The sequence below is a fragment of the Haliotis asinina genome, chromosome 3 (assembly GCF_037392515.1).
Source record: "Haliotis asinina isolate JCU_RB_2024 chromosome 3, JCU_Hal_asi_v2, whole genome shotgun sequence".
NCBI classification, from domain to species: Eukaryota; Metazoa; Mollusca; class Gastropoda; order Lepetellida; family Haliotidae; genus Haliotis; species Haliotis asinina.
The window spans coordinates 80,946,828-80,960,516 of NC_090282.1; the positions used below are offsets into that span (position 1 = coordinate 80,946,828).

At 40.6% G+C, this 13,689-nt stretch overlaps 1 protein-coding gene across 1 annotated transcript; it reads right to left on the reverse strand.

Annotated features, from left to right (window-relative positions):
• Positions 1-1,948: 1,948 nt before the first annotated feature.
• On the reverse strand, positions 1,949-4,127 carry LOC137279080 (probable ATP-dependent RNA helicase ddx17). The gene is made up of 3 exons (XM_067811557.1): positions 3,744-4,127; positions 3,175-3,182; positions 1,949-2,972 (listed from the first exon to the last, which is right to left on the reverse strand). The coding sequence occupies exons 1-3, from the start codon at positions 4,125-4,127 to the stop codon at positions 1,949-1,951; spliced, it is 1,416 nt and encodes a 471-aa protein (XP_067667658.1).
• Between the last annotated feature and the right edge of the window lie 9,562 nt (positions 4,128-13,689).

The window sequence follows — 13,689 nt, forward strand, 5'->3', positions numbered from 1 at the left end:
TCTCCCAGTGGTTATACCCACATCAGTCTCTCAATAATGGAATTATACCCGCATCAGTCTTCCAATGATACCGCAATACCCGTATCAGTCTCCCAGCGATGCAGTTATACCCACATAAGACCCCCTACGATACAGTAATACCGGTGATACCTATATCCGTCTCCCAATGATACAGATGTACCAGTGTCAAGACATTGTAATGGAAAAAATGGGGTCTCCACATGCAGTGCATAAGGCTCTCACTAAGAGACGGTATTCCTTTTTCAAATCTTCACCAATCCCTAGGGGCATCGACATTATCATTTGTAATCCAAGATATGCTCTTCTTGCTGAGTTGGAAGATGACACAAACGTACCTGGTGTCGAGTACAGAGGATAAAGTAATTCCGGAGGGAGGCACGGGGCGATCGCCACTTAATGGTATCAATTCTGTTTTGGAGAAACCAACTGACTCTCGGAAAGAAGATTTAAATACAGAATTCTGCTCTTGAGAAATAATAATACATCAACAAACACAAAATAAATGTTAATGACAGTTAAAGGAAATATTCCATTCCACATCAGATGTTTCAGGGTTTGTGTGTATTCGTAGCTCTTTCCCCTGGTGGAATGACCAAATAATATCGATCACAGTTGGATCACAGTGTATGTGATTCTTCATCCTTTCCCGTTTGGTTTGCGACTACGCATATTTTCACTTGTTACGTCTGGGGTTTTCATTTTATTCCGCCTTTGCTTGATTTGAGAGTGAGTGAGTGAGAGAGCGAGTTAGAATTTAAAGGCACAGCAGTAGTTCAGCCATGATGCCTTGATCTGAGAGGAGATTGTGAGTAATGTTGGTGAATGACAAGCTTGTTATGTCTTTCTGTTGTCAGCCCCTCAAACGTTTGGATCCACCTGCACAACCAACAAAGACTGTTCATTCACAGCATATACCGCTTGCAGAGAAAACTTCTGTAAATGCCTGGAAAACAGATTGCAGTCAGGGAGCATTTGCGTTGATATGTCAGGTAAGCATTGGAAAACTGTCTTCATAATCACAGTATATACTATCAAGTAAAGATCAAGCAACGGTTCTGGTGTAATTCAATCACATGATTAAAGAATACGCAAGGAGTTGTCATAAATGCTATCAGTATCTATGGACAATTTACTTCGGTTTCACCCGTCACATTATCAACAGATGAAAGTTATTCACACCACTATCCTCCTGAAGCAATGGAGCCTCTACAAAACGATCCACCACCAGCTATGGAACCTCTACAAAATGACCCATCATCAGCTATGGAACCTCTACAAAACGATCCTCCTCCACCAGTTATGGAGCCTCAACAAAACGATCCTCCTCCAACAGCTATGGAGCCTCTACAAAACAATCCTCCTCCACCAGCTATGGAACCTCAACAAAATGATCCCCCACCATCTATGGAACCTCTACAAAACGATCCTCCTCCACTAGCTATGGAACCTCCACAAAACGATCCTCCTCCAACAGCTATGGAGCCTCTACAAAACGATCCACCACCAGCTATGGAACCTCTACGATCCTCCTCCACCAGCTATGGAGCCTCTACAAAACGATACTCCTCCAACAGCTATGGAGCCTCTACAAAACGATCCGCCGCCAGCTATGGAATCTCAAGAAAACGACCCACCACAAACTATGGAACCTCAACAAAACGACCCACCACAAGCTATGGAACCTCAACAAAACGATCCTCCTCCACCAGCAATGGAACCTCTACGATCCTCCTCCACCAGCTATGGAACCTCTACAAATGGATCATTTTGTAGACGTTCCGCAGCTGGTGGAGGAGGATCGTTTTGTTGAAGTTCCATAGCTGGTGGCGGATCGTTTGTAGAGGTTCCATAGCTGGTGGTGGATCGTTTGTAGAGGTTCCATAGCTGGTGGTGGATCGTTTGTTGAGGTTCCATAGCTGGTGGTATATCATTTTGTGGAGGTTCCATTGCTGGTGGAGGAGGATCGTTTTGTTGAGGTTCCATAGCTTGTGGTGGGTCGTTTTGTTGAGGTTCCATAGTTTGTGGTGGGTCGTTTTCTTGAGATTCCATAGCTGGCGGCGGATCGCTTTGTAGCGGTTCCATAGCTGTTGGAGGAGTATCGTTTTGTAGAGGCTCCATAGCTAGTGAAGGAGGATCGTTTTGTGGAGGTTCCATAGACGGAGGGGGATAATTTTGTAGAGGTTCCATAGCTGGCGGTGGATCGTTTTGTAGAGGTTCCATAGATAGTGGAGGAGGATCGTTTTGTGGAGGTTTCATAGCTTGTGGTGGGTCGTTTGGTTGAGGTTCCATAGTTGGTGGTGGGTCGTTTTGTAGAGGTTCCATAGCTGTTGGAGGAGTATCGTTTTGTAGAGGCTCCAAAGCTAGTGAAGGAGGATCGTTTTGTAGAGGTTCCATAGATGGAGGGGGATAATTTTGTAGAGGTTCCATAGCTGGCGGTGGATCGTTTTGTAGAGGTTCCATAGCTTGTGTTGGGTCGTTTTGTGGAGGTTCTATAGCTGATGAAGGAGGATCGTTTTGTAGAGGTTCCATAGCTGGTGGAGGAGGATCGTTTTGCTGAGGTTCCATAGCTGTTGGAGGAGTATCGTTTTGTTGAGGTTCCATAGCTGGCGGTGGGTCGTTTTGTAGAGGTTCCATAGCTGGTGGAGGAGGATCGTTCTGTAGAGGCTCCATAGATTGTGGAGGAGAATCGTTTTGTGGAGACTCCATAGTTGGTGGTGGATCGTTTTGTAGAGGCTCCATAGCTGTTGGAGGAGAATCGTTTTGTTAAGGTTCCATAGCTGTTGGAGGAGAATCGTTTTGTAGAGGCTCCATAGCTGGTGGTGGATCGTTTTGTAGAGGCTCCATAGCTGTTGGAGGAGAATCGTTTTGTTGAGGTTCCATAGCTGGCGGTGGGTCGTTTTGTAGAGGCTCCATAGCTGGTGGAGGAGGATCGTTCTGTAGAGGTTCCATAGCTGGTGGATGAGGATTGTTTTGTAGAGGTTCCACAGCTTGTGATGGGTCATTTTGTAGAGGATCCTCCTCCACCAGCTATGGAGCCACCACAAAACGATCCTCCCCCACTACCTATGTTGAAGGACCAGGTTTGCTGACCGGTTAGGGCAATATAGTTGATCTGATATTGCTACAAGTGGCGTAAAAATGATACTTACTCACTCATCTACCTGAAATTAACAACCACGCTTCTTAACTTCAATGTCTTGCTGTATATTCCATGTAAATCTAACATCGTGTAAAGATCAGATGATCCGATATAATCACAATAATAATGTCTGTTTGTATTGCGCTGGGTTCCATCCACGAAGGTGCATACTCAAAGCGCTACAACAGTCACAGGTGAAAATTTCACATGACATAGTTCCTATGGATAGGATTTTTTGAACAGAAAGATTTTTAGGTTGGTTTTGAATGTGTCGAGAGTGCCGGATTCTTTAATGCTCTGAGGTAGTGAGTTGCATAACTGAGGTGCTGTTACTTGAAATGATCTGTTTGACGTAGGATATTAGTCCTGCGTTTGGTACCACAAGTAGATATTGGTTTTCAGACCTTTGGCGTCGTGTAGGAGGGTATGGAGAGATAAGCTCTGATAGATAGTTTGGTGCTGCATCATTCAAACAGTGGAAGGTAAAACACAAGATTTTGAAATGGATCGGTGCTTCCATTGGTAACCAGTGTAGGGACCTCAATATGGGTGTTATGTGGCATGTTTGTGGTGCCCGACTAACAGTACGAGCTGCTCTGTTCTGGACCTTCTGGAGATTGTTCAGCAGCTCCTTACTCAAACCATACAGCAGACTGTTGCTGTAGTCAATGCGTGACATCAAGAGTTGTTGGGCTAGCGTCTTTGTTAAGCATTTGGTAATAAGGTGGCGGATGTTACCAATGCTTCTTCGATGAAAGTAACAGGTCTGGCACACTTGATTGACTTGGGCCTCCATTGACAAGGGAGCATCAAAGATGACACCGAGATTCTTCGCTTTGTCGACGAATGGTATGACTGAGTCTCCAACAACCACGGATGTGATGTTCAACTGTTGAATACGCTGTCTGGGTGCAATGAGTAAGGCCTCCGTTTTTCCATCGTTCAGTTTTAGTTTGTTTGATGTCATCCATGTTTTATCGACGTAGTGTACGGTAGTACTATTTTATCCATAGTAGGTAAACAACAAAACAAAGTTAACGCAACTGGCCTCTATTTGCAGAAGCAGAACAATGTATAAGTGAAGATACTTGCTGAAACTAAACAGTTAACCGGGAATCAGGCAGAACTAAGCAAGCATCCAACAAACAAGTGTGTTACAATGAACAGCTTTAAAAATTGATGAGGTTCACAAGTCAATACTAAGGTATCATTATGTGGAAGTCAGAAAATAATCGACTCTGGACCAGACACTCTAATGTTGTAGATAATATTCCATTACCCCTAAATATACACGATCGATGTTTAACAATTGAAATGTTTATGCACAGTGTATAAAACTGCCCCATGGAAATGTATACATCATTTCGATTACCAAACAGACACTCGGGTATTGCCAAGGGTAATGGCAAACCATAAGATTTATGATAGTAAGAGAAAGTGTTTAAACAATCAGTTACTTGACAGCAAGATTTGTGAATGTTGTCCGTAATCACATCATTCAAGCCACTAAAGATAATCTCATTTTCTGACGACAAAGAGGTTTATTATGATTTTAAGTGATGCTATTTTTACAGACTTTTACAATTTGGTTTGGCCAAAGGACTGATGGGAACTGTGTGTTTTTATGAGTGAGATTCAATATGAATGATAGCTTACCAGTTGCTAGTATGCCCAAAATGCATGCTGTTACGAGTGATTTGCTAAAAGTGATTAACTAACAACTGTAGACACGGATAAAGATCTTAAAACATTCAGTTAGTTTGGAGCGAAAGGGATCCTTTAGAGATGCCTGATGATTGATTATGTAATCTATACTCTAACACAAAAGTTATGATAACACAGTAAGTAGAGGATCAGTGAACTGTATGTTATTACAAGGAAAGAGAAAAGGAATGATACCGATCATCAGTTTATAGTAAACTGCATCTTATGTATGCAAATGAGCGGCTGCCTGACTGTGTTTCCACAACCATTTAACCCCTAACATGTTTTCCAAAGAAGAAGTTCTTTACCAAAATAACATTTGGCACTGAGGATTCATGTGTCGAGGAACAACGGGAGCGTAACATGTTCTTAAAATGCAAAATTAAAGCCATCGGTGGAACAAATGTTCATTCATATGAGAATGATAACTTTTAACACTGTACAATAAGCTAAAACGTTGAAAATGATTAAGGATACCCTTTCCAGAAACCAAATGTCAAAGTGCAGATACGATAAATAGTTATTTTTTTCCCACCGTGAAGATCCAGGTTAGAATATTGATCTTCAGTAACCCATGCTTGTCATAAGAGGCGACTAACGGTGGTCAGGCCTGTTGACATGTTTGACACATGTCATCGGATCCCAATTGTGCATATCGATGTTCATGCTGTTGATCACTGGGCTGTCTGGTTCAGACTCGATTACTCACAAACCGCCGTCATTAGCTGGACTATTGCTGAGAGCGGAGTACACCTAAACCCTTCACTCATTGAGCGTGGAAGGCGATATTGACTGTTTACGGGTTCTATCAGGTACAAATGAGGCGTGCCATCAAAGTAGGATTAAACCTCACTTCATTGTGCCAATATCGGAGTAATCGCAGCCACTTCAAGACAGACTTGTCTGTCTCTGTATAATTAGAGTCACCACTGACTGCTTCGTTTAACAAATATTTGTTTTTGTATCTGGTAATTGATTGACTTAATATTACAATGTCTTTTTGACATCATTTGTGCTCAGTCATATTCCAGCCATATCATTGCACCTGGCACTATGACTGAACCACACACGAAGTTTTCCCAAACGAGTGATTGCATAATGTTTTGGGCGTTGGTGAAGAAATAGAAACCTAAAGAAGAGACAGGTGATCATCATCTCGCACCATTCAGTTCCCAAATATACCCACTGGGGATATAGGAGAAGGATAGTCCTTCAGGTGGATGAAACTTCAACCAAAGATCCATTCAAAATGCAGGTGTCCCTTTATGATGTAGATCAATTTCCTTTCTGCTTTCTTTGACTTTGACCTATCATACTAATTGGGCTGTTGAAGGAACCAGGCCCTTATATGATTAATTTGTTAATTTGCTATGCATAATATATCTCTATTTGTGGTAAGTCGCGTGACAGGAAACTTTTGTAAGACATATAAATGAAAACACATTTGTGTTTACTTTGAGTACAAACAAAAAACAACGACCTTCGTCGACTGACATACTAGGGATACCTCATCGAATCAATCGATTAAAGAAAAAAAAAGACATTTCAAACAACTTAAAATGAAAGAAGATCTCTGTGGCTCTCTCTGGCTCTGTGGAATTCCTCTTACTTTTCGCCTGTCTTCAATGGATATCGACGAACATTGTCTGGCCTTCTATGTTGTGGGATAGTAGCCCTATGTAATATTACTTCTACACATTTATTGCTCGCCCATGGAAGATACTGCAGTGTAATATTTTACGCCAGTGTTACACTAGCGTAATAACCCTAGATGTATGACGTCATAATGTTCAGAGTTATGACGTCACAATGCTAATACCGCTTTCGCAATGGTACCGTACCTTGTTTGCCTCGAGGAAAACTGGGGGTCCTCACACTATAGCCGCAGTTCTATCAGTTTGTGTTGGAAGTAATAAACGGAATACTAAACTCGTTAACGATACTAAATCATTCACTCGTTTAATAAAAATGGAATTACACTTCTTTATGGAGTGACGTTTCGGTGTAGATTCGAACAAGCTAAATATACTAGGCACATAAAGAAACTGTGCATACAAAAAATGAAAATCTAAATCTATCAAACCTGTGGACACACACAAGAATTTACACTCACAGATTAGTGACATGTATCCAACATGCGTGCACGTACCACGTTCCTTGACGCCAGTGGTTTCGTCCTTTTGATGTGCAATACGTTGTTGCACGTGCATTCCAGGAAAGAGGAACAGAGCAAATGAATACCGCACAACACTGTCACTTTGGAAAGCTCAACCCATGTCCTTGCGATCGTTCAAAGATTAAACGGCTGCTGAAACGTATAGGATGCCAAGGCTAACGAATGCACAATGTCACGAGGTCCTTGAGATGGTCCGTTGGGGAATGTCTCAACGACAAGTGGCTGCCATCGGAACGCCATATTTTGCACTGGTGGAAGTCCTTGTGTAACAGCGCCAAGACAAGACAGATGGATAAGCCCATCTTCGCCACAGGTTTCAGACTGCAGTGATGAGTGCCCGGATCATCCTAGGACTTCGCCGTATTCACTCCAACACAGTTCGACAACGTTTACGTCATACCGGGATCAGACCACGACGTCCCGCCATACGAGCTATCCTGACACAACGTCAGCCACAAGCTCGCAGAATCATGTCCGCAGACCCTTGTTTTGGTGGAGAAATGCTGTTTTCACAGAAGAGTCCAGGTTTAACATTTCCCATAATGGACGTCAACGTGCCTTTAGACGCGTGGGAGAACGTTATGTACAGGCCTGTGTCTTGGAGAGGAATCGCTTTGGTGGTGATTCCGTGATGATTTGGGGTGGAAAAACAGCACGCCAAAGAACTCCTTTGGTGATTGTTCAGGGCAACGTAACTGGTGTGGGCTACAGGGATCAGATTCTTCGACCTTTTCCTTTTCTGCAACGTCATGACCCTGGGATAACATTCCAACAGGACAATGTCCGCCCTCATACGGCAAGGGTTGCTATGGATTTCCTGCAACACCACACCGCTGACTTACTGCTTTGGCCTGCAAATTCACCGGATCTCTCCCTGATAAAGCATGTATGGTACGAAATGTTTCATAGACTCTATCGTCGATGAACTGCTGTTCTAAAAGCCGATGGTGGACAAACCCGTTATTGAGCTTGTGACATGGCCGATTGACCCCTTTTCCGCTTGTGGGCTCGGGACGTCATTGTGATTGACTTCTCCCGACTTCTTATGGTCTCATGATCCCTTTGACATTGTTATCGTACTTATCAACTGGGATAATATTTTGACACTGCATAGTTTTTCTATGTGGCTAGTATAGTTCGATAACAGTCTAAAATCTTCATGTTTGACTCACCAACAGCTAGAATGCCGATCAAACAATTACTACAGCTAGTTTTCTACATCCCGTACTTTGTGAACCCATGTGACTAGCGAGTGAGTTAAAATGTATCGTCACATCGTCAGTATTCCAGCCATATCGAGGTGAGAACAGTTAATTATCAGTAACGATCAATACTGTGAGAAGCTATAAAACTGTTAACGATGAGCATTAAACTCCTAGTCTGTCATAGATAGATCATAAAACTAGCAGGTAACTAAAACTTATACTGTTATGCAATACAATACAATACAATACAATACGCTATAGATCACCACCACCTGACAAGTGTAAATTGGCACAGCTCGCCAAAGTGTATGAAGGACGTGACTATTTCGAGCGGTCAAATGTAGCGTCAAATTGCTGATGACAATTCATGAAGATCTTTAGTGGAATCTTTGGTGGTAAATAATATAAGCGATATTCTTAAACAATCGACGTCTTTGTTATATCTCAGACTCATCTTAAATGTGAACGCGAGCAGAGGTATTTATTATTCATTATTGGTTTTATTTTCTCATGTCGTCATTACACATTCTTAATAACATTTTTCTCCTAATCTGAAACCACACCTGCGCTTCGCCTTTAATTATAAACAGTTCTTGTTTGTTCCTTTATGCAACTTCATCTGTGGAAATAGACAGAGACTTCTTGTCACAATGTTACTGCAATTCCTAATTCAGAGAGCGGAGTTAAAGAGAAGTTAACTGTCTCCACAGTTCCTGTCAAGTTAATTTGCACAGCGCGAACATGGCTCATGTTTTCATTAGCGATGCTGTTCAAAGCACCCCAACCAAATATCAAAAGACTTATATTCTAAGTGAATTGGATACAGCCTTTACTATGCATCTAGCTATCGAAGATTCAATGACATGTGATAATTCATTCGGGAATTTATACAATGGTGACACTATTGTTGATAAATACTGTATGAGGCTAGCTGACTCTTGGAGACACAGTATGGACATAGGAACAGTGCAATCGATGTAGTTAGTATTTCAGCATTAAAGACCTGTTTTGTAGTTTCGCAGGCACTAATGGATCATCTGTGAAGACACAGGCCACATGACCATGAACACATCGCGCAACACAAAGTTGTCCCATCTTATATCATATTTTCTCTTATGGCTTGAAGCCATGAATGCGAGTGTCACATATGGACGTTTTATGTATAAGGCTGAAGACTTCGATGACAGGTTGTTGTCTCTTGACGCCGAATGGACTCATGAGGTGCCTTCTCTAATAAACTGTGTCGCAATATGCTCCCTGGACGAAAGGTGTGTTAGCGTCCAGTTTAACCAGGCAGCTACTATTTGCGCTGGGTACGTGGTCAGTCCTGCGATCCGTCCAGATTCGGTCAGTAGCCTGGGCTATGTCATGTTTTTTGACATGGATCGATGTAAGTATTTTTTACAAAAAGATTTTACATTTCGCAAATATTTGTTATCAGTTATCATAAAATGTTCTTCACTACTTTGAATCTGAACCAAGCATTTAATGGTGACTGCAATTAACCTGGATATTTATCTACCGCACTTGATGTGCATTCTTGATGTATAGCCGTCATTGTTTCCAAAATAATTTTCTTACGTTAGCCTAGTTTGTAAAACATTCCTAAAGAAAGATGTAATTAAGAACCCTCTGCTGAGACAAACTAGATATTTCCTGTTTTCAATATTTTGTCACCATGCAACTATTTTGTGAGAGCTGTATCTATAATATTATTGCATTCGCTGGCTCAGTGTTGGTCAGTTATTTGTACTGACATCCGAGCACCTATAAGTTAGCAGGGCTATAGTCCGTAAAGGTAAGTATTAACACAGTATTTTCAAATAATAATAATAACAACAACAGATAATACTGTTATACCTGTATCAAGCTTTCATTCTCGGTACTTTTGGAGGCGTGCCTATTGCAAGTGGAAATACTGCCACCGAACCACAAACTGCGAGAAACGTGCCTGCAATATTATTGTATTTCGCCGTCACAGTATTGATCTGTGCCGGCATCCGGGTACCTATAAGTTCGTAGGGCTATAGTTCATAACAGTAGGTGTAAAATAGTATTTCCAACTAACCAAGGTCGTTAATTACATATCCTTGCTTATCATATATTATGCTGTCAACACACTGTTACCTGTCTGAGACAATATTGTTATATACACTTTCACTTCATTTGTGATGTGCCTATTGCTTGTACTGTAACATTGCAATTTGTAGTGCGAACTGTAAATTGTCATTTGGCCTGTTCATTAATAAAGACAAAGTCAATGCCAACTTTAATTACACAGTGACAGAGATTGCCCTTATTGCTCTTGATTACTCTGTGCTGGCATCGTACCGTAGAGTGTAATCTTGACACCAATAATTATCGTGATGACAAACAAAACAGTCCAACAAAACGTTTCACAGCTACGCTTTTCTATTGTGATATGACTGGAATAAGATTTTGAACATTAAAGTATGTATTTCTCAATGCGATTCCACAGAAACGGTTTCTATTTTGTGTCAGCTTTCACGCAGCCAACACCCTCAGTGCATATGACACTGTTCACAAGCACGTGATTGAAAGTGCACTCAGTGTTTCCCGTGACGTCGTCCCCAGTTACGAACATTCACTACAAACGTGATCCGCTAACACTAACTTATGCAGTATAAACACTAAAAGAATATACATTGCTACTCTTTCATGGTCCTATTTTAAGAGAGTATTTATTCAGTAAACAACACTGTCTAAATACTGTCTATTGCCCTTCATAATAATTGTAATCGTTCCTTATTTCGTATTTGGTCGGTATGTTCATGATGGTAAATTCAGATTTCTATCAACTTTGAGAAACCGTCCTCTGTGACATTACCGTTAAACGTTAATGAATCGGAAATGAGCAATCTCATAAAGTCCCTCTCAATTTATTTACTTTTATAAACACTAGCTGACAGTATTGCCATTCCATTAAGCATTTTAAAAATTGGTTATTGATTCTTAAAAGAGTCAGTGATTTCAGACAGCGTGAAATTGGCTCACGTCACACGTTTAACAATCAAGAGCACTTTGTGAACAAGGAAACTACTGGCGTCATAAGAGCGAATCTACGATTGTGATAGTGTATTTGTTATCGGAAACAAAATAACGGCATTTGTAAACATCAGTTTTTGTCTATGAAATTTTCTTATGGAGGTTGCATACAAAATATCAAAAGGACAAGAAATTGCTAAATTTGTCATTTTGTAGAAAAAATGTGTCCCGAATCTAATTATGTAACAAAGTCACCCCGGCATTTGTTTGACATGGGTGTCCCCTTATGTGACCGTTTGTAAAAGGTAATTTGTCAATAAAAGCTCTCTTAAAAGTAAAATATTTACTTTAAAAAGTAAATTATTTACTTTTAAAAGTAAATTTTTTGCTTTTATTATTTATATGTGTTTTTTTTTATAAAGACACTTCAGTATTGGTATCAATGAAATTTAGCAGTATGTAGGATTTGACACATTAATTTACTTCTAAATAACAACAACAAAACACGAGAAATTTAAGAAAAGTTGTTCAATAAAATAAAGACTTTTATAATGACAGGATTTTTCTTAAAATTAAGTTTAAAATAGTACATTCACTCTAAATAACGATTCAGAAATCAGAAAAATATGTTATCTAAGGGCATCAACATTATCTGCAATTAAAACAACATACCGAAATTAAATTTGATAACTCTTGTTCAGTTTCACCTCATGATTCACTATATTGTACAGGGACTTGTGACAGCTGTGATTGGATGAAACAGAGTATGATGTTTTTTGTAAAAACACTTGCATCCAGTAATTAAAACCGACCACAGTTTTAAGTATTTAGTGCTGTCATTTTTATCACCATGACTTATAAATTTATGCGTAAGGATATTTTCAAATTGGTGACATTTTGTGAGAAACTGGGGTTGATGTGTTCCGGTTCCAGTGCTTGGAAAATATGCCGGACGAACTGGTCAGAAATTGTGTTTTGTAATTGTTGAAGGGCCTGACTGTACCTGTGTACATGGAATATCATGGTTCTCGGATTCTTATTGGTCAAGAAAACGGCATTACGATTTCATTCTCTGTTTACTGTGGAAGCAGTAGAGCGTTCGTAATTTCAGCGAAATCGTTTGCAAACTGACCTGTATAAAGCAAAATCGTGCCACTTTTCACAGTATCTACCTGTGACAGGGAATTGATGCATGTGTCCTTAATGATATACACTGATTCGCTGAAAGTCGCATTTGCGGAGTGGCACTAACCGGTATCATAGCATTTACGTGATCAAAACTTGCAAGGCTAACTGAAATCGTCTACGAAATGGTTACATTGGCTTTTCTCCAGAAAGGTGACTATGCCTTTCGTAAGAGGCGAGTAACGGGATCGGGTGGTCAGGCTCGCTGACTTGGTTGACATATGTCATCAGTTCACGATTGTGCATATCGATGGTCATGTTGTTGATCACAGGACTGTCTGGTCCAGACTCGATTATCTACAGACCGCCGCCATATAGCTGGAATATTCCTAAACTCACTCACTCACTCACTCACTCACTTTTTCCTGAAACAGTTTTTGAAGAGAACAGTTATTTACTTTTCAGTTACATTACCTTCTCTTCGAAATGCCACATTTGGTTTACAGCAGAACAGATACAGGGTTGTAGTTGGGGTTAACACTAGTGCAGCACTATAATCGTCTTCCCTGTATAACGTGGAGTAACCCTGATTTCACCTCCCTATGCTCCGAAAAGTAGATGTTGACAGTATCAGCGCCGACGAGAGATAGTAATTTAAAATCTCTATTGACTGTATGTTGATCGACCTAGGTGAGTGAGTTAAGTTTTATGCTGCAATATTACAGCTACATTGCGACGGTGTGTAAATAATCGAGTGTGGACCAGAGAGACATGTGATCACCATCATGAGCATGTCTGCTCGATTGGGAACCGATGAGGTGCGGGTACACCACCGCCCCAGTGCATCACATTGTGTTAATGTATATGTATGTTTACCTGTTACCGCCATGTGTTCGGAATATTTATGCTTCTCAAATACAGTATGAACGGGGCTTTCTCAACGGTCAACTGTACTGGTTATTGCAGTAATCGTCAAAACCACCGGTGACATGTGATCACACGAATCTCGTCAGTTATACAAATGACATCAAATCGTTACCTGGGTTCACGTTCAAACTAAACATCAACGCCAGAGAATACTCAGTCTCGATAAATACCATGCGTGTAAAGGTAAAGTAGTAGTACATGTAAAAATGATATCCTGAACAGCAAAAGAAACGCAGTTTTAGAAATCCCACAAAGGCGGTCATGTTTATGTTTTCTGTTTAAACAAACACGACAAAAGGCCAGAACAAAGTATGTAGCAAAAGTGTTAATAATATGGTTTTACACAATCGCACAAGTAAAAAATCGATTTTACCTGAAAATGTTGA